The following is a 20485-nucleotide window of genomic DNA, read 5'->3' as shown; positions in this document are numbered from 1 at the left end:
GGGGGAGATCTCCATGACCCCCCCCCCCCCAAAAAAAAAACGCTGGGGGTTGCAGGATCTGCCCCGTTGCTCCTGTCCTGGGGCCAAATCTGACCCCCCCCCCCCCGCCCCCAAGCCGGCCGGGACTGTCATCGTGTCCGGGGGGATCAGACCCGGGGGTGGTCGCACTCTGCCCGGTGCGGGGCTGAGCCTGGCATCACCCCGGGAGGAGTGGGACCCCGGGAGGAGCGGGACCCCCGGCCGATCAGCCCCCCCCCCCAGCCAGGAGCATTGAGCAGGGCCCAGCTGGACACAACATGGGGTCGCATCCAGCCCCAGGCCTGATCCTGCTGCTCTGCCCGTGACCTGTGCCATGCACCACACCGGCACCACACACGCCAAGGCCACCGTCACCCACCGCCTGGCTGGGGTGGCCTGGCTCTCCCCCGGGGGTGGGGGGACAGGGCTGGGGGCTGAGGGTGCACCCCCAGCCTCGACCAGGCCGAGTGACCCCAGCCCTGTCCCCCCATGCCAGCGGAGGACCCTCAAGGTCACGTTTCTTGAACAAAAGGGACCCCGAGCACCATGATGGGAGATCTTCCCTAAAGGACAAATGGCCCCGGGTGTGCCATGGCATCGCCAGGGAGGAGGAAAGGGCTGGAGGGTGTTTAAAAGACCCGAAAAGCTGGCGCCAGGTGCCGAGAGACCCCCTAACACACTCAGGGCCAGTGGCAGGGACGAGCCGAAACCACCCCTTGAGCTCAGCGTGTCCCAAAGCCCCCGGGCACGGCCCCCGCTGCCACCCTCCCCTCTGCCAACAGCCTGCACCAATCCAACCAAAGCCTGGGGCTGGTGCTGAGCCCAGCTGCTCCAGGTCCCGAGGCCTCACAGGGCAAAGGCGTGGCTTTTCGGTCCCGGTAAAACCGGGATGAGACCCTCAGAGCGCTTGCCACCATCTCGGCTGTGCGCCTGCGTCACTGCCCGCCTGAAGGTCGCGAGGTTTTCCCAGCGCAGCTTGTGCCAAAACCCATCCATCACCACGACGCTCGAGACGTGCCGGGGCAGGGTGGTGGCGTTGGTGCTGAAAGGGGTGACAGCAAGGAGCAAAACCAGAGACAAGCACGCCAGGAGCCGCGGGGACAGTGACAAACGGCCCCTGGCTTCGCAGAGCATGGCAGTGCCGGGGCTCCCATCACCGCCGCCGGGGCTGGAGACTTGGCCGGGTGGTTTTTGGAGAGGCCACCACCTCAAAAGCCTCCTCAGAGCTTGGGACACCGGCCATCCCTGTCCCCGTTCCCTGGCACTGACAGCGGCTCTCAGCTCAGCCATCGGCTGCTGGCCGGCTTCCCTTGGCCTCGGCCCAGGACCCGGGGGCACTGGATCATCCATCTGCCCTGGATCATCCACCCTGTACTGAAGAGCAGCTTCCCCCCCCCAGAACCACTAAGGGAAACGTTCCTCCCTCTCAGCCCAAGCTGCGAACCACCAGCTCACCGCCCCCCGCCCCAGCCACCACCACTCTTGAGCCAACAAGACACTAAAAGCCTTTGGAATCCACAAATCTAAGATGAGAAAATAATTGTTTGGGATCTCGGTGTCCTTGGCAGCCTCCCCCCCAGGAGCGGGGCTGGCTCTGAAGCCCTGGGAACCCACCCACCTCTCAATTTGGCAAGCACACCCTTTGTCACCTGCCTGGGGCAACACAAACATCGCTCAAAATGCCACAAAATGAAGTTAAAGAGATGGAAGTGCCATAAAATAACATGGAAGTGCCATTTGCCACTTTCCAGCAAAGTGCAAGGAATTCTCCTTCATCCTCCAAACCCACTTGAAGAGAAGTGTTTGCTGCATGTGTTGACCGAAAAGGAGTGCCAAAAAAAAAAGAAAGGAAAACCTTCAGGAAAACATGAAATCGTGATTAAGTTTTGCTCGCTTGTGCCCCAGCCCGCAGCCCGCAGCCCACCCCGACGTGAGCCCACAACCCCGGGAACCGCAAGGCCGGGAAAGAAACAGCCGGGAGAAATATCTTTATTTACACGTGGAAAAGGCTCCCGGCAGTGCCTCGTTACTTCAGAGGGATGAACCTGGAGGAGTGGGTGGCACCGATGCCAGGCCGGCCATGCTTCACCGGCTTGTATGTGATGGAGAATTCCCCCAGGTAGTGACCGATCATTTCAGGCTGGAAGGGAAAGGAGAGATCCACGTTGGAGGCAGCGACCCGGGCCAGCGGCACAGACCACAACCCCCCCTCCCCAAACTGCCCCTGTAGCAGGTCAGGGACAGTCACAACCCTCATCCCTGCGCTGGCAGAAGCCCTGGCGCAGCCGGTTGTTCCAACAACGCCACGCGTGGAGCAGGCACTGCCCGCGGCACTGTCACCGTGTCCAGGCTCCTCCCGTGGTGGCCAGGGCCTGTGGCCAACGGGCGCGGCCGGTTTCACGTGGGGCCGGAGGGCTTCAGCAGGGTGAGGGGCTCCCTCTGCCCCGCAAGAGCCCCCAACCAGCACCGTGCCTCCCAGGAGAGGGGGGACACAAGCCTCGGGGGCTTTTCGGTCCACTTTCAGGTTGGATGTAACACCAGGTACAAACCGAAAGCGGCATTTAATCACACTAGTGGTATCAGGTCACACCACCCTGCAGGTTATTCCACTCCCAGGAAACCTCATGGATCCGTTTCATCCGAAACCGGTGCCGGTGGGCAGGGAGCCAGGGCTGAGCGCAGCCAGCGCACGTCCCCGGCCCTCCTGAGGCAGCAGCACACGCGTGCTCCCAACTGCCATGTTATTTCATTACTTCCAAGCCACACCAAAGCCTCGAGACCCCTGTGCGAGCAGCCCGTCCTCAGGACAGACGCTTTCAGGTGTCCCTCAGGGCCGGCTTTGCTCCAAGCAGGAGCCTCGCCCTCCCCCTCAGACAGAGGGCAGGAGCAGGATTACAGAAAGCATTAAAAAACATAACTCAGATGTGTTCAGGATGCCTAGCTCAGCTCGGAACCGAGCTGTCGGGATGCTGCCGTGACGCCTCACCTTGATCTCCACCTGGTTGAAGGTCTTGCCGTTGTACACGCCGACCATGCTGCCCACCATCTCGGGGAGGATGATCATGTCCCGCAAGTGGGTCTTCACCACCTCCGGCTTCTCCATGGGCGGTGCCTCCTTCTTGGCCTTACGCAGGCGCTTCAGCAAGGAGTGCTGCTTGCGGCGCAGACCCCGGTTGAGACGCCGGCGCTGTCGGGCGCTGTACAGCTGCATCAACTGCTCGCTGGAAGGGATGGAGAAACTGAGCCTGGAACGCAGCCCGCGGGGAGCCCACTCCCCTGGGGACCTCGCACTGGCAACATTACCCACTCAAACACCCCACACAAGAAATTACAGAACCACCCAACCAAAACACCAGTTTTTTTCAGCTGCCCCAACCCGCAGGAACAGCCCCCAGCCCCCCAACCCCAGGCCAGGGGGGAGGGCAGTGCCCCACTGACGGCTCTTACTAGGACATGTCGAGGAGCTGGTCCAGGTCCACCCCTCTGTAGGTGAATTTCCGGAAAGTTCGTTTCTTCTTCTGCTCCACCTCCGCCTGCAGCCGGGAGCACGGGGGAAGGGGGGTGTCAGGGCCGCCCAGACCCTCGCTCACCCCCCCCACACCCACGGCAAGGCCGCAGGCACCGAGTTCCGCAGGGCCCCCAAGCCGCCCCCCCTCCTCCTCTCCCCGGGATCCTCAACGCCGCCGCCGGGCCCGGCCCTGGGGAAGGGGGCTCCCGCCGCTCTGAGGCCTAACCCGGCCGGGGCAGCTCCGGCCCCGGCAGGACCCAGGGGAGGGCAGCCCCCTGCCCCCCCAGGGAAGAGACCGAGCCGTCCTCGGCGGCAGCGGCGGCCCCGGCCCCTGCGGGCCGCCCCCGCGGAGGATGGAGCCCGATTAGAGCCGCCGCCTCCCCCTCCCGCACCCACCATCTTGGCCGGGTCTCCTCGGAAAAGGCCGCGCTCGGGCCGGAAGCGGCGGATCTCGCGAGAGCTGCGGCGGGGCGGAAGGAGCGGGAAGCCCCGCCCCCCGCAACCTCCAGCAGCGCTTCCGCCCTCACTTCCCTTAAAGGGGCCGCGCCCCGCGCTACTGTGGGGGCTCGGGTATAACGCGAGGGAGGGTGGGTGTGGGTTGGCGCTGGTGCAGAGAACGGCTACAGGGCGGAGCAGGGACACTCTGCTTTGGGACAGGGTCCTGTCTGAGGGACAGACCCTCCTCTTCCCCCCAAAACCTGCTCCTCCTTCCCCAGGGCAGATGGCGGGGGACACACGGGGCAGAGAGGGGGGTCAGGAGCTCGAGGCAGAGCCCCAGGAGATAAACCGGAGAGATAAACGTTGCAGAAGGGATGCCGAAGTCACCTTCACGGCACGGCTACTACCTGCTGCTGCAGCCACGCGCCGGACCTCGCCGCCGCATCCCTCGCCCAGCCTTCATCTTTCACCGATGGACCTTCGTCTTCCACTGCCTTCCTGCTTCCCACCAGGAGCCGCGCAGCTTTTCCAGCTCGGGCTCCGAGCAGAGGGTTGAAAGCGAGGACAGACGGCTCATCTCTCGGCACAGGTCGATTGGGTTTGTCCCTGGGCGGAGATGAATTTCACACAGATGCAAGGTCCTGCGCTAACCTGCAAGAGCTGGTTCTGCACAGAAGGTATCCGTCTCCAAAACCTTTTATCCGAGAAGAGCTTGAAAGGCGGCAGAGCAGGAACAACTTCAGGCCTCCTTCCGTTCTGCGTGCCGTTGGAAGTGCCATGGTTTTGCACTAATACCATTTCCCAGGGTGTATTTCGCACAGTGGTAAATTACAAACCAAACCTCAACGAGGAAGTCAAAGCGGTCGCACCACGTCAAAGGCAGAGCACCAAGTTACACCTCTGCAAATGGAATGCAAAATGAGCGGCTCCCGTTCCGGCAGGGAAGCACCGCATGCTTTGTGCTCGTGGAAGTAACAGAGCAAGAAGCAGAGCCAAGAGGATTCACAGTGAGCGGAACTGGTGCGATCCAGACAAACCACAAAAAAACCCCCTCTGAACTGATCAAAGTCCTTCCAAGAGCAACCCAGCGACCTCCAGCACCACAGACACATCCCAACACATCCTGAATTTGAAGTCGTGCTGAGCAACACCACATCTGCTCCTGCAAAAAGAGTCCTTTAAACTTGCAACAGTGCGCTATCCATTCCCGAAGAGGTAAGCCCTATTAATAGCGATTAACGAGAGCAGAGACAACTAACAAGCACAGACGCACACCCAGCAGTACACGAGCCCTGGGAGAAGGTTCCTCGGATAAGGTTTGGTTTTGACACAGCAGCTTGCCCTCAGACTCGCGTGTAAAGGACGGACAAGACGTGGCGTGTTGCTGCCTCTGAGCCAACGACCAGTTTCACTGCGCGGTGCTCATTTACCATGTTAGAACTGTTCCTTTCCTATGGACTCAACCCCGCATTTAAATGAGACAAACGGCAAAGCGGTACTCCAGAAGACCCAGGTCTAATCCACACAGCAAGATGCTCGTAAGATGCTCGTAAATCCATGTTTTACCCGTTTTATGCTGCTCTCAGCAGTTACAGAGAACCTCCCCCAAAAAGAGGTACATGGTAACCAGATCATCAACCTGAGGTAGCGAAAGCACGCTTACTGCATCAGGACAGAAATGAGGAACATGAGCCCTGAATAAGCATCAGCAGATCACGTCACCAGCAAGATTACCTCTGGATTTCAGAAGTGGGGAAAGAGAGAGACGAGGGACACTCTCCTGGAGGTGCACAAATCCGTGAGATACCTACATGTGCCCCTTGCAGCTCGTAAGAATGCGTTCTGCACAGCGCCTTGAAGCCTCAAGGTCAGATGAAGAGCAGCATTCAACGTCACCGCCGTCAACATGCGACTGACCTAAAGCGTGCAGAGCCGCCTGCAGCTCTGGCGACGGGCACGCCGGCAGGTTTAGTAGACTCCGTGCAAGAGCCCTTCACCACGTCAAATCCAATCCAGGTCAGAGCCAACAACAGCTGCGATGGCTCTTCAGCCTCTACAAAGCAAATCCGACAGTGCCACCCCAGACCCTGCACCAGCACAGCTGATTCTCTCATGAAGAGGGCAAGAGTTGAGTGAGCATGAAGAAGTGCTGACTGAATTCCACTGCTAGTAGTTTAACAGTCCATTGAGGCACAGCGTAAGCCTGTATACTGATGTTAAGACGTGATTTTCAAGGCTGCCAATTGATTTCTCATGAAAACACAAATTCACAAGAAACTTTTTTGTCAAAAGAAAAAAAAAAATGGAGACAGGCTTGTGTTTCTAATCCAAATGTACTTCTCTTTATTCAAACCAGGGGTAATCACTGGTTAGTGCAAAATGCACCTAAACCTTTTGCCTGAGGGAAATCTACATCTTAACAAGGCCTCCGTTAACCCCTAATGAAATCCACAGAGGATTTGAAAGCGTTTGAAGCACAGATCTAACACTGCGCTTCGTAAGTGACTCTGTGCGTCAACAAGTCTGCACCTGCCTTGTTACCAGTTCTATACCATCAGGTAACAAAAGCAAAATACACTCAGTAGATTTCTTTTAACTCCCAGAGTTTCTGAACCATCCGCCCCACCACTAATGTCAGGAGTAAGGGGGTTGCAGCTTACCCTCACTTCCAACAGTGCTAACGGAAACCCTGTTTTAAATTAAAAAATAAGCCAGCATACATAGTAGAAAATTTCTCTTAAAAATTTCACAATCTGTAAATGTATATATTTTTTTCTTTTAAACATAAAAGTTTACAATATACGGTAAAACAAAGGCTCAGGAAAAATAATTTCAAAAAAAAGAAACCTGAAGTTTTGAATTAAAGCTGAAGACATTTTTAAAACCCTGTAGTTTGAACCAGTGACATTTTCTTTATTTGTGCTGATGGGTTAGAGAAAGGAAAATATTTAAAAACTGCAGTCCAAACACCCACAGCTTTGCCTTCAGAAGCCATCTTCCCCCACCCCCCAAAAAAAATGTTGTTAGGTTTTTCTTCCATCAAGTATGTGATTGTCACAAGTTCAGAAGTCTGGGATTCCTGGGTTCAGCTGGTACCAGACATCCCTGTGTGGACAGAATTCCCTGATTGCCAGCTCACGCTAGCGCCTGTAGGGGTGAAATCCTTGCACGTTATGGTTCTGTCCTCGTCCAAAACCACTTCCTCCTGCAGGTGGGCCACTTGATGGTTGCACCGAGGGGCCTCCATAGGGAGGGGGTTGCTGGCTGGGATCAGAGAAACCTTGTCCAAAACCACTCAAGTCTTGTCCATACCCTGGGGAGAAGTGGAAAAAGGCAGCGGGGTTAGCTTCCAGTATCATCCACACGCACAACAGAGGCGCAAATTCAAAACCTGGTGCCGCTCCCTCCCCGCATGCACGGCCTCAGGAGCTAACACCTCGGTCTAACATTTTAAGATAAGCAGCTGCTTTCAGTTCTTGCAATTATTTACCTTCTATACAGAAGAAACAGGCAGAAAGCAGAACTGAATAGGTATGCAGAAATGGTAGTTTTCACTTTTAGAGGTAATCCTACCCAGGCTGGTAGTTAAACTATCATATTACGGCTGTTCAGAAACTTGAAGTGGCTTGCAGGTTTGCTGCCAGCTTATTCCGAATATTTTTATTTTGTTTTAGGTTGGGTTTTTTATTGGCTAAAAACTGGTACTGTCAGGTTCAGCAGAGATGAAGATGTAGCAAGGAAGTTTTTCCTGAAATCTCACAGCTATCATACTGCAGCACCTCACACTGACCACACAGTTATTAGAACTCAGGCTTCATACAGTCAGCTTCACCATCTTCCCTGGACAGTCAAAAAAATTCCTTCGCGGAAAAGACACACTGGAGAAGACAATCTTAATTTCCCTTTCAAAAAACAAGAGCACTGCTGCCCAAATATTTACTTTAATTAACTAATCAGCCTCTCTTTCAAGGAATACTCAATAGAAAAAAGGTAAATTGAAACATGAGGGGGCAAAGTTGGCAAAGCAGAATCCAGAAGGTTGTGACTACTGCACCCATTATATACTTTATATAATGGAACTCTTGGTCCAAAGTTGCCCTTAGAAAGAACTAACATCCCTCCCTGAAAACTCACTGCATGGGCAGGCTGAAGTGTGTTTGTTGCAAGTTCAAAAAACAAAGCTCCATTTCAAAACCTGACACCCTACTGCTACTGCAGATGGTGGCGAATACTTCTAACCTGGCTAAAGAGAAGCAGCAGTCAGTAAGCAACTATAAAATCCTTCTCCCAAGTCCCCTACACCACCAACTGCATCCGAGTTCAGTTTTAAGCCTGAATGGGTACTGTGTCGCAACTAAACTTTACGCTAATGCATGCTGCAAGTTAACATTTATTTTGTTCTTCCTCAGTCTGAGGAACTAAACACTTCTCCTCTCCTGCCACACTGTCCTTCTGCCTACTCAGTGAGACTGTGACCACCACTCTGCAACATAATCCATGCCAGAGACCAGATTCAGAGTAGGTTTAGAGTAAGCAGAATTTGGGGATAGGGAGAAAGGGTGAAGATGAAAGGCTTGCTGGAATTCTTGCTGCCAACATGTAAGACAACTAGATGCAAATTAAGAACACTGAGAAATTCAATAAAAGTTCCCATAATTAAATACAACTCTTAATCATAATAGTGGCATCAGTGCAAGCCTCTGCTATGAAAGATGGTATTAAGAATCCTAATTACTCAGTACATTTCTGCAGTTCTGCTTCTCTCTATGCAGGCTTAAAGCAGGTTTAACTCTCTTAATCCAAAACAAAGTCCTTAGCATGTCTTCAGTATTTCAATTTCAAGCTCTGCCTGTCTCTCAGGACTTGCTATCACTAATGAGCATTAAAATACATCTATCACAGGCCTCTATTAGCAAAAAATGCTAATCCAGTCATTTTTTTCCGACTGAGATAAGCAGGCAACCAAAAATACAATTTGATTGTTTGCCAAGGGGGTGAGGCTCAGATTGGGGAAAAAAAAAAATAAAATCAAAAGTTATTCTCACTGTACACTGCAGTGTTAAGAGCATTAAGTGGTGGAAACCACAGTTCTCAATTTGTTTATCACGAAGGAAACCTACAGCATAAACCTGAACAGCCAGACATTTAAGTACATATTGTCTTCCCCCTGCTTTCTTAATTCCTGCTGCAGCTCTCAGTTTGTACCAGCACCTCACAGTGGAACACACAGTTCACCTGCCGTTTCACAGGGCTCTGCTCTCTAAGGGAGCTGTGCCAACCATGACAGTTTTACTGTCTTAAGAACCTGAGCTTAGTTCGATTACACAGGATAAAGCCTCGCCAGTGCAGCAGCTTGGGAAGCGAACAGCAGCATCATTCATACTTCAGTCATGAGTTTTCACTTCAGCCAGCTAATGAACATAGAGAATTGTATTGCCCTTACTCACAAAAGTAAACATTTGAGCCACAATGCTGCCCCCCCACCCTCTTGAAAGAGACCCTGCAAGAAACACAAGTTAATTTCCCAAACGCAAATATATCAAGAGCATTGGTTGTAAATAGGCACCACCTACCTAGGTTTCTCACTGCTCAGCCTGACCATAAGAGTGTAAACAAAGTATTGGCGCGTAGCCTGAAGGGTCTTGAGAATAGGTACCCAGCCCTAGTAAGAAATGAGGAGACCAGGGTGACGAACCCCAAGAGAGCCCTGTACAGAGATAATTTTTCAGGGTGAGGGAGACACACCCATGTTAGTGTTTAATTTACTCGTGTTTACATTCATCCTAGCTGTAAACATAGCAGCATTTAAGATGCTGTCAAGCTAGGACAAATCTTAAAATGCCACAATGATTAGATAACTCAGTGCCTCTTTAAAGCCCATAAGCTTTATGCATTTATGTAAATACATGCAGATCAGCTAGACTGCCTATTGTACAGCAATGCTCCTAACTAATTTGCGATCACATGAAGTGCTGAAGCTCTTTAAAAAAGTTTAAAAGATTTTACACATAGCTTTATGAACAGGTGGGTGATTCTGCAGTACTGTAGCATATTAAATACCTCTATCCCTGTTAGAACTTGTACTCATAACAGCTTTCAGGCTAGACAAGCACTCTTGATTTGAGAGACTAACTGCAGTTGCGGTTTAAACAACTAAACTCCTTAGCCACCTTCCTCAAAATGCAGTACTACACACCTCTTCCTCCCTCCTCCCTCCCCACCCAGCACTCTGAAGAGACTAACTAAGAACACCTGAAATATTTCACTGGCAAAGAGGCTTCCCAGAATATACAAGAGGCAAGTGGTACCATACACAACAAATACTGGAATCCCCCCTCCCCACTTTTTCACAATGTTGGAAAACAGATTCTTCCTAAACTCCCAACACATCCAAAATATTGGCTCCCCACTGAATATAAATGACTGTGCACGGATTTATACTTTATTTAGTAGGGTCCACCCCCCGTCAAAAAGAGTTTGCAAAGAGACAAGTTCTGGCAAGACAAGAACAACTTCCTCTTGAGTCACAAGGGCAAAGCTATCTATGAAAGCAACTGCGTTTATAACAAACAAATTGAAAAACATTTCAAATTCATCAACATGAGAACATATGCTTGCTTTAGAAACACATCTGAAAGGCTAATCTTCCTTCAGAGTCCGTTTTACATTTTTGGAACTTCAAATATTATCTATTTAAGTAACTTTACAAAGTGTTCATTGCATAACAGTTTCTGCAGGCACTTCAAACGAAGCAGGCAGGCACTAACACACATGGAGAACTTGTTCAAGTAGGGAACAGTCTTAATCCATGGGCCTACTGCATGCAAAAAGTTCATTTCAGAAATAGAAAACGACCAATTACAATCCCTTAAAAAAAAAAAAAAAAGGCAGTATGCCACAAACAGCTCTTTGGAGAACACTGCTCAAAAATAGGGCTGAGTGGAAAAGCAAGGCGAGAACTTCCTCTCAGCCTCCACAGGGAGGAGCAGAAATTTTACTCAGGAGCACAAGCACTTGTCTAGCTTTTTTTTTTTGTAGTACTGTCTGCCTGCCTTAAAACTTGTTATATCAATGTCTTCTATCAGCTATCTGAAACAGTTACCTATTTAGCACAATTAAGCTTTACACACTTCTGACAGAACTAGAACTTGAGATAGACAGGAAAGGAATAGGGGGAAGGGAGGAAAAGGCACACAGCTTGGATTCTTATACCCTGTACTGCTTGCCTCTCGATGCTATTCTTACTCTTGAAGTCTACTCTCCAATCTGACCAAAGTCAGTTACACAAAAAAGTTGACTACAAGCTCCATTAAGCTCTTGGAGAAAAAAGTTTTAACTACAGATTCAGGGAGAGTACAAATCAGTAACTTATCCTAGCAGTACACAAGTCTCTGAAGACTATTTCACAGCATACAAGCAATGTTTTAGATTTGATTAAGAAAATATCCTCCGGCTAGAATGGTGAATGATTTAAGGATCACTTGAGAGCTGGTGGCTGGCATTCCCACTCGGGAGAGAAGTGCCTTCAGTGTTAGCAAACTGTTTCTGAACACTGACTTTCTACCCAAGTATAAAAGAAAAGCAGGAAGGGGAGAAAGATCAAGCTGAGTTTATTTTATATGCAGTTACTTACCAAACTGACTATAAGGGAATTCTGGCTGAGCAGTTGGGGGTTTGCTCATGTCCTGAGTTGCCTGAGATGGTGGTGGTGGTGGTGGAAAAGCTAGTGGTGTTGCCCCTGGAGTGGCAGGTGGAGGGGGTACTCCAGGTGGGGCAAACTGGTCAGGTGGAGGAGGTGGAGCACCATAACCAAAACCTGAAACACAAGGAAAGTACAATACATGTGAAAAGACACGGGTAAACACCACCCTGACTTCTTGCTTGGCTTTAAAGTATGATATATTTCTTTTTAAAATACTTAGAAGTCTACTGAAACCAAAGTGTTACCTTGAGCTGGCCATACAGTAATTCACTCCTACACTCTGGCAGCCACTGCGGCTGAAAGACCCCAACAACAAACCTTCTAACATGAAAAATCTCACCCCAAAGGAAGACTGCAGCCACATCAGCAACCAGCAAAGAGAAAGTGATAAAGCAGAACTAGGGACCAAACTCTGTGTGCTCACATGCACACAGGAGAGACGTGAGAAGTAAGCCATGTTATTAAACATCTTAGGAGGGGAAAAAAAAAATCCCAAACAAACGGTTTCTTCATAGCAGAACAAGCAACTCTAGATAACTGGGTGCTATTTTCCACCTTCTTTTTTAAACCAGGTTTGTGACTAGACTTTTCAAAAGGTGGCCTGAGGGGGTAGGTACTAAAATCCTATTTACATTTCCAATGCCAGTTGCAAACTTAATTCCTTAAGCTTCTCCAAAAATCCCAGCCTGTGTCTAGCCCAGGTCACCACACAGTAATCTCTAACTTTTCTCTCAGATGTCGTAATAGGGGTACACAACAAACCTACACTGATTTAGCAAGACAGATGTAAACTAAAGAACATAAATGATTACTGCACCCAAGAAAAAAGTAACCCAACTCACTGGCAAAAATACTTATATAGTTAATTATAGCTCAGAATATACAATCTAGGCAAAACATCTAAGGATAGATGAAACCTAGGGGAAAAAAAATCCAAGTCCAGAGAAAGATGAGCAAAAGCTGAAGACTGAATTTGGTGATAGACTGTATCCAAACTCCTGTAGGTCACTTACTAAATGGTGGAGGGGTGCCATAGCCCTGTGGAAATCCTTGTGGAGGTGGGAATCCTCCAGGAGGTGTAGAGACTATGTATGAGGTAAATGGTGGTGGTGGTGGAGGAGCTCCTCTTCCTGGAGGAGGTGGTCCATATCCACCTAGAAAATTAAGAGAAACCAAAAACTAAAGCAGCTTAATAATGAAGAGCTGCTGCTTAAGTCAGCAACCTCTAGATGGGGTAAAGCTGTTTGATAGATTTCAGACACAGTCTCAGCCTTCTATGAATTCTTACTTTGGGAAATATTTGTCCTCCAAGCATCCCTACTGTAAGTAATTGCAGCTGAGAATGTAATTCCTTGATAACAAATTAGCGTGGTTGGCAACAGCAGGATGTATGTCAGCTCCCATTACTGATTTGGTAAGAATATACTATCTTCTCCTTCATTCTTTCAGGACAAATTCAATCAAGCTTTTAAATGTAGGTTAAATACTACAGAAATCCACAAATGACTGTGAATTCTTAAAGAAACTGCACCCTCACTCAGTAGGATTTTTTCTTTTAAAATCGGTCCCATATAACGTACTTACCAATTGCCTGTCCAGCTGGCACCCACATCCCTAAAACAGAATAAAAAAAGCGACTTATACATGCACTGAAGCTGTATACTATGAAACAGGAATGATTTAAAAGAAAGTTGATCTTGTTCTGGGCTCTGGAATAGACATGGTATCCTCCCAGTGTCCCTTACAGATCTATTTTTATGGTCCAAGAAATAGTATTGGACTATTTCTGAATATGCAATTCTGAAAAGACTCTGAATCATTCAGCAAATAATGCATAGAACAGAGCAGTCCCCAAACTCAAATCAGATGGAGCGTTCAAGAGCTGCAAGCATACCAAGTGCAAGAAACTATACTAGTATAAAGAACAAAAGCACTGAGAATCACAGTCAGAATACACATCCAAAGCATTTTTAATATACTACCGGGTTTATCCTAGTTATTTTTGAAGTTTTTGAACCATAAAAACATCATCTTCTGCATTCGTTGCAGCATTAAGATTGAAAGATAAATGCATTTATGTTTTACATTAATCTTTCCAGTGGATCAGATATCATCTTCTCTACAAATAACCACATTGAAAATAATCTAGTTTCTCAATTTGCGCAGTTGCAGATTAGCACATCTGTGCAGAATGTCAAAGCCTCAGCTGCAGCTTTCAAGTTAATAAGCACCATGGGGAAACAAGCAATCCCTCCACTGAGGTATCATCTATTGTAGCAATAGATGAAGCAGTGACACTCCCTTTAGCCCCCCAGGTGAAAATTTCTCATATATCAGAGCAAGCAAGTTCTGTTCTGTCAAACGCAACTCAATTATACCACCATATTTCTCCATAAGTTATCAAAACTGTCTTTGGATGAACTCAGCATATTTATCCTGTCTACAAAATCTTGTGGGGGTTATAGCCATCAAACCCAAAACACATGCCTGCTCTCCTTTCAGCCCTGAAGGGTTCAAGCTGAATCAAGAAAATTATATGCAGTAAGTGCTCCCCTGCACCACTGCTAGCCCCATAGCTGCTTGTTATTTTTCCAGGCTACATTAAGCAATAAAATCTAAAGACAAGACCATCTGTTTTTCTCTCATCCCTTTCAAATTTTACTTATAACTTCCTTTGAAACTGCCTCATCCTTGAAAACCTGTATTTCAACAAAATTTTTCATTAGGGTCCCACACAGGCCACAATCCCACAGCTGGAGACACAACTTGAGCCGTTGAGCTTTCTCAACGCCTTCTCCGCATTACCGAAAACTGTGCCGATTCTATGTGGGGAGAGGCAGAACCAAACAGAACAGGTGAAGCACCGCCTTGGACACATGCTAGACTTGGCACAACCCTATGAAACAAAGTTTTTTGGGAAAAGAAGCAAAGGAACAATTTCAACAGACTTGGGAAGGACTGATGTGTGCAATTTTAGTTCTGCTATCAATAATCCAGCAGAGCAATAGCATTGATAAACCTGGGAATACTGTCATTTGCCAGAAAACCAAATTACCAGCAAGCTGTAAAGGCAAGACTCTTGCAACAGTGACTCCAAGAAAACTAAAGCAGTACCTTGAGGGCCATATCCTTGTTGCCAAGTCGGAGGGGGCTGACCTGCCCAGCCATTGGCAGCACTTGGCATGATCCTGCTTCCCCACTGACTGGCACTGGGTGGCCCTGGAGTTTGGCTTTTGCTATCACGAGGTTCTGCGCGTTTCACCTCCACCTAAACAAAGAGAGTCACCATTTAGGAGAGATGGTGCAGGTTAATATACCCCCCTTCCCTTCACACACACCCTTAATTACACTTAAGACTACACTTAGCATCTTATGACTTATGTCTAAATACTTAATTATTAAACTTAAGGCCAGTAATTTAAAATGTTTCTCAGGTACAATATATATGATGGTAAGACATTACAAGTCCTACTATTGAGGTATTTCAAGTAAAACACATCCTACAAATCACTGAGGTTTCATCATAGTACAGTATTCATTGGCTTTAATCTTAAAACAGCAGTACCCTCTTACAACGGCTCTTCACTTAAAAAAGCATAATCTTAAATTATTTATATACTAATTTAACATTTAAGGCAGGCATTACAAAGATGACATTTTCAGTAAAACAAAAAAAACTTTGAGTAAAGAGTACGCTCTGAAAAAGGGTACTAATGCTTTAACCATTCAAACATGTTTGGGGTTCATTTGAAAGTTACAGTTTAAACCCACCCCATCTAACTACAATTTCAGCTGTGCTCATACCTGAGAAACACACATTTGTTTGTTTGTTTTTTTGTTTGTTTGTTTTTAAACTTAGATTTTATTTAAATGTCTAATGGAAGATAAAGACTTACCTTCCCCAGGCTAACGCTTAAAGAATCTCAATTAACTCAAACAATGTCAGAGGGAATGGATGTGATAAGAGAATCTTACATTACATCTAACAAAAAAGTAAACAAACATGCAAGTAATAAAAATGGACAGTTGAGTCAATAAGAAGCAAATCTTCATACTGTGTTAAGTCAGTGACAAAAGCCCTCCTGTTTTTAAAATTAGTAAGCCACAGTGCTTAACTTATTTTATTCAAAGATAAAATGTCCTAGTGTTCCAAGCCATCGAATAAGTGCATTTGACCTACTTAAAATAAGCTGCACATTCAATATAAACCTCTCAAAAAAAATCCAGTTTCTGATTTAATGAAACACTCTCAGCACTCATGCATGCTGAATTAAAGTCTTTTTTATTTTATGATTAATTTTAATGGGTGCCAGAGTACAAAGAAAATAAATCTCAATCATCAATGGGCCTGAGTAGTATGGAAAATAAAGTATTCAGAATTCTTCCTGCCATGTCTTAAAAACCATTCATGTCAGAGAACAAACAGGAAACAGGCACAAGGCAAGGACAAAGCCCCCCGCCCCCACCCCACTGCAGATGCCCCAAGGACATTAGACATGACAGTAACCAAATCTCTGTCAGCTGAAGGCCCTTCCAGAGAGGAACCAAGGGAATTTTTCAAAGGACTCAAATTAATGAGTCTTAACACATTTGCCTTGAGGGAATTCAGTTATTGCTTACAAAAGCAGAGTCCTTCTTGCAATTTTAATTTTTTTTCCTTTCAACAACATATGGATTCATTTCAGCAATACCTTTTTAATTACCAAAAAGAAAGAGATACCATTTTTAAAGTAGGCATTATTAGTCAATGAAGAGAGCGGAGTATCTGGAGTTCATTAATCTATGTGGAAGAATTCCATTAATTTTTCAGTGCACATTTGGAAGCAGTGAACTGCCAAACTGAGGACTGAAAAATCCCTGTGCAATATTCTTAGCACCGAGGTTAAAATTCTACACCTGCCTAAAGCCCAGTTCACACCAAGAAATGAGGCATCTCCATTGCTCCTAGCTGAAAAGACTCTGTGTATTTCTGCTTTTTATGTCATTGAAAGGAGAAAAAAAAAAGGGGGGGGGGCAAAAATAGATTATTTCATTTTGGTACTGAGATTGTTTGGGAAACAACAGAGAACTCTGAATTAGCACTGACGTATTCTGAAAGTCAGCAGCATAAGAGGCGACATTTCAAAGGCTCAGACAGGGTTCTCCATACTTTCCCAGAACCATTACAGCATATGTACTATCCTTTGTTCCTATTTATATCTAGCATGCTGCTTTGTGATATGACCTCTCATTTAAGTGGTTCATGTAAGTTTAAGGCAATTCCAAGGAAAAATCAGAGGACGTACATAGGATATAGATAATTCTTACACATACCAATGTAAATTTACTGCTGTCAGTGTATCTGCTTGCAAATGGGAGTGCTCAACTGCTCACAAGAGGAAAATACTAGTAATCAAGAACATACACTAGTGTTCTTGATTACACAAGCACATTTCTTCATTTGCTTCATTTCCATTATTAGGAAATCAGCCCACCCCTCAACCCCAAAACAAATTCACAGGAATAAAAAGCATTATATACTGCATAATTACCAAAATTCCACTGATACACAAGAATATATCCCCTGCTAGCTAAATAAATGCTTATGAAATATCAGCACATAGAGACTTTAAAAGACAATCCAAAATTATACAATGCAGTAATTTCAGGAAAGTGACAAGTGTTCTTGTGTTTCCTTGAAATCTACTCACTCTAAGGTTAGCAGTTTTAACACTTACTTTAAAAACTGTGCATATACTGTAAAGCTGCAAGGACTTTAAATTTACCAGAATTTCCTGTGGTTATTTTTTCTTTAAGAAGTTATTATTTTCTCTGTATAAAACTTGGGTGTCCTGCAACAATTTACCTTGCTTTTAGTTTTTTCCACAGGTACAAGCATGTTCCTTGCTGAGTAACATCAAAGCAAGCCTAAAAAATTCCTCCCTATCAAACATCCATTTGCTGACAACACAGTATGAAGATGAAACAACCAGAGGTCACTTAACTGCATTGTGGTTAAATACTATATAGAGTACGTGGGTTTGTATCAAAGTTTCACAGTAAGTGACCCAATTTTTTAAAAAACCAATCCTTCACGATGTTTTTTTCTTTTTCTTTTTAAGTTTTAAGATTATATAAAGTAGATTGTCTCACACCACCTCAAAATTTGAGTATCAAATAGACATCTGAAGGAGTGGTATCTTAAACCAAGCCTTGAGCAACTCAGATTTCATTGGGATTCTGATTTTCAAACAGCTGGAAACAACTAACTTCTATCCTTGCACCTAAGCAGCGCTCAAAACAAAGGTAGTCATCATCAGTTCATCCCAATGTAAGCTATGCTCAGCCAGAGCAACCCCCCAGGTCTGTAAGCACAAGGCCTTACCCAAAACAAAACAGCCCACAGCCGAAGTTCTCAGGCTTTCAAGATCTGTCTCTTCTACGGGCTACACCACAAGCTAACTGCCTTTCTCGCCCGTTTAAGCAAACTCAGAAGACTTTCCCCACCTTCATGGATAAAGCCTTGAATTTGGACTTACATGCTGTCCCGCTTAACTGAATCAATTAAGTTTTATTCACCAGTGAAATTGCTAGTTGCCCAAGACTTGGTTCTTTCTTAAGGTAAAATAAAACTACAACTACACACTTTTTTGCCCATGATGTCGTGAAAATGCATGTTGACAGCCTGGTCCACTGATTGTTCGTCCTCGAAAGTAATAAATCCAAAACCTAGCCAACGACGAAGAGTGAATCAAGGTAGCAGGGTGTTGTGACACAAAACAGGATGATGAACAGTATTAGGGGCGGACCAAGGGTTCAAGCAGGGGTTTCAGATAACCGAGACTTGTGTTAAATTTTCAAAAGAAGTCAATCCAAGAAAATTGCAATGGATACTTCCTGTAGTTAGGCAATTAATGCCTCATCTTGGTTTCACACATGCAACTTACAAACTGAGCTTGTTAACTATCTTTTGATTTCATTCCTAACCCACCTGCCAGGAAATGGAAAAAAGTGCTATATAGTCATAAATATAACTGTGCCACATGATTAAAAACAAAATACTTGTGGGACAGCAGATTAAAGCCAAGCAACTTTGCTGCTCCTATCTTTGATTCAGACTAGGTTCCCAGGGAAAACCTATTATGTCCCTGTTCCCCAAAGCTGCAAAGCAACTTCCTCCCATCCCTTATCCCGTCTTCCAATTAGGGAATATTTTCCATGGAAAATAAGAAAGTTGTCTTTGAAATGTAGCTGTTAAAGCATGAAAAATTTTACCACTCCATGGATGAATGAGAAGCTTCAGAAACTAACAACCTAGATCAGAGGTTCTCAAGTTTTCCACACCTTAGAAAAAGCACGTAATAGACATTACTCCTTCCAAACACAGCAACCCCTGCCAACTTGCTTATATAGAATGTGATACTTGCCGTTACATCCCTTAATCTATTTTATTTCTTTTATTTCCTGCTGCTTTTCTCTTGAAAATCTATGCAACACTTTTCAGTCCCTCTTTTTGCCCAAGACATTGCTACTAACTGCTCCAGATCCCCAAGGGTGGCTCATTCCCTTTTATCTGATGACCATAGCCCTCAATGGCGGCAGCTCAGCTGAATCCAGCAGCTTTTAAAAAGGTTGCGGGAGAGTGCCTGATGCTTGTAGAAGATGCTGGAAAAGAGGCAAAGCCCCAGGACTAAGTTGCTTTTTGAGGTCATGCTTTGAGAACCACTGCACTTAGGTTGTAGCTGCTGATACTGCCGAGAGAGTGGCAAAAGAGTGGTTAATTTCACAGAACACGGAGGCTGGTTCATGCCATCAACCACTCACTGCTGGTGTAACAACCAAATCCCAGGAAAGGTAAGAATACATGCAGTACATAAATTGTGCCATTCTTTAGATTAGCTAAGGTAGAGCAATAAAAATTAGAAAGAAAAACGAGGTGCGGCATCAAAAGCATATGGAACATGGATGCATTTCTGCTTTTCTGAAACCCAAGATTTCCCCCTTGGTTTGCATTTTGCTTTGCAGCTAGTGCTGACAGCAGCCATATATTGCTCTAAAGCGTTAAACAGAAATACAGTATCTATAACAGTTAGTGTCTCTCTAAGCTTATCCAACTGGGTTGGGTAAGCCCAAAGAGGCCTATTGTAGAGAAAGTTTATATATAAAAAAATACACAAAGATACAGGCCAAAATAGATTCCAGCAGGTCAAATTCTGCTGTCAGCAACAAGAGCAAAAGACATCACTAAAATAAACTTAAAATAAAAAGGAAAAAACTTAGCATTTCCCACACACAAGAGACTGGCAGTATAAACGAAGTTTTGTTGACCTGTGATGAAAGCAGCCTCAAAATTGAGAGCAGCATTTCATCACAATATATTTGTCTGAGGTTAACTAGCAATCTAAGTATTAGAGCCAAAAGAAAAGTATTTGTATTTAAATCACACATTTAGTATTACAGCCTTTATCTAAAAAGACATGGGAAAGAATAATGATGGATACCCATCTACATATGAAGGTTGCTTGTTTAACTTGATTCCAAGAAGACCAAAGGAGAGGAATAGATCGTGGTATGGGGATGGGGTTTGGAGGGGGAGAAGGAAGGAGAGTAAGAGGTTATTGAGGAAGCCAGTAAGGGGGGGGGGGGGGTTTAAAAAAAAAAAAGAATTTAAAAGGGTCAAACACCACAAGATAAGGAACAGTGAAGAAATCAGAGTACAATACACAGCAAAATTCCAACAACATGAGATTTTAAATACAGTAAAAGTGATGAAGTCTAACATGCAGTAGCTTTATTTTTTGAAGGACAGGACTTTAATGAAGACTAGAGAAACTAATTGC

General features: G+C 46.0%; 2 protein-coding genes across 9 annotated transcripts in view; both read right to left on the bottom strand.

Annotated features, from left to right (window-relative positions):
- Positions 1-1991: 1991 nt before the first annotated feature.
- Positions 1992-4261, bottom strand: RPS15 (ribosomal protein S15). The gene is made up of 4 exons (XM_052802483.1): positions 3923-4261; positions 3466-3551; positions 3005-3239; positions 1992-2158 (listed from the first exon to the last, which is right to left on the bottom strand). Exons 1-4 carry the CDS (start codon positions 3923-3925, stop codon positions 2045-2047), a joined length of 438 nt encoding a protein of 145 aa, XP_052658443.1. The 5' UTR covers positions 3926-4261; the 3' UTR covers positions 1992-2044.
- A 2017-nt stretch (positions 4262-6278) lies between these two features.
- Positions 6279-20485, bottom strand: part of DAZAP1 (DAZ associated protein 1) — a 27254-nt gene continuing 13047 nt past the window's right edge. For 4 of the 8 annotated variants that reach the window (XM_052802476.1, XM_052802477.1, XM_052802478.1 and 1 more), the window contains 5 exons: positions 14781-14934; positions 13251-13280; positions 12680-12820; positions 11598-11780; positions 6279-7277 (listed from right to left, as the gene is read on the bottom strand). In XM_052802476.1, the coding sequence (XP_052658436.1) occupies positions 7105-7277; positions 11598-11780; positions 12680-12820; positions 13251-13280; positions 14781-14934 (681 nt within the window). In that variant the 3' untranslated portion in view covers positions 6279-7104. Of the gene's footprint in view, positions 7278-9537; positions 9627-11597; positions 11781-12679; positions 12821-13250; positions 13281-14780; positions 14935-18291; positions 18375-20485 lie in introns of all 8 variants that reach the window. The other 4 variants (XM_052802472.1, XM_052802473.1, XM_052802474.1 and 1 more) reach the window with 2 other exon arrangements.

Source organism: Harpia harpyja, chromosome 11, assembly GCF_026419915.1.
Source record: "Harpia harpyja isolate bHarHar1 chromosome 11, bHarHar1 primary haplotype, whole genome shotgun sequence".
NCBI lineage: Eukaryota > Metazoa > Chordata > Aves > Accipitriformes > Accipitridae > Harpia > Harpia harpyja.
The sequence above is the reverse complement of the archived record's forward strand: the minus strand, read 5'-3'. Positions and strand labels throughout refer to the sequence as shown.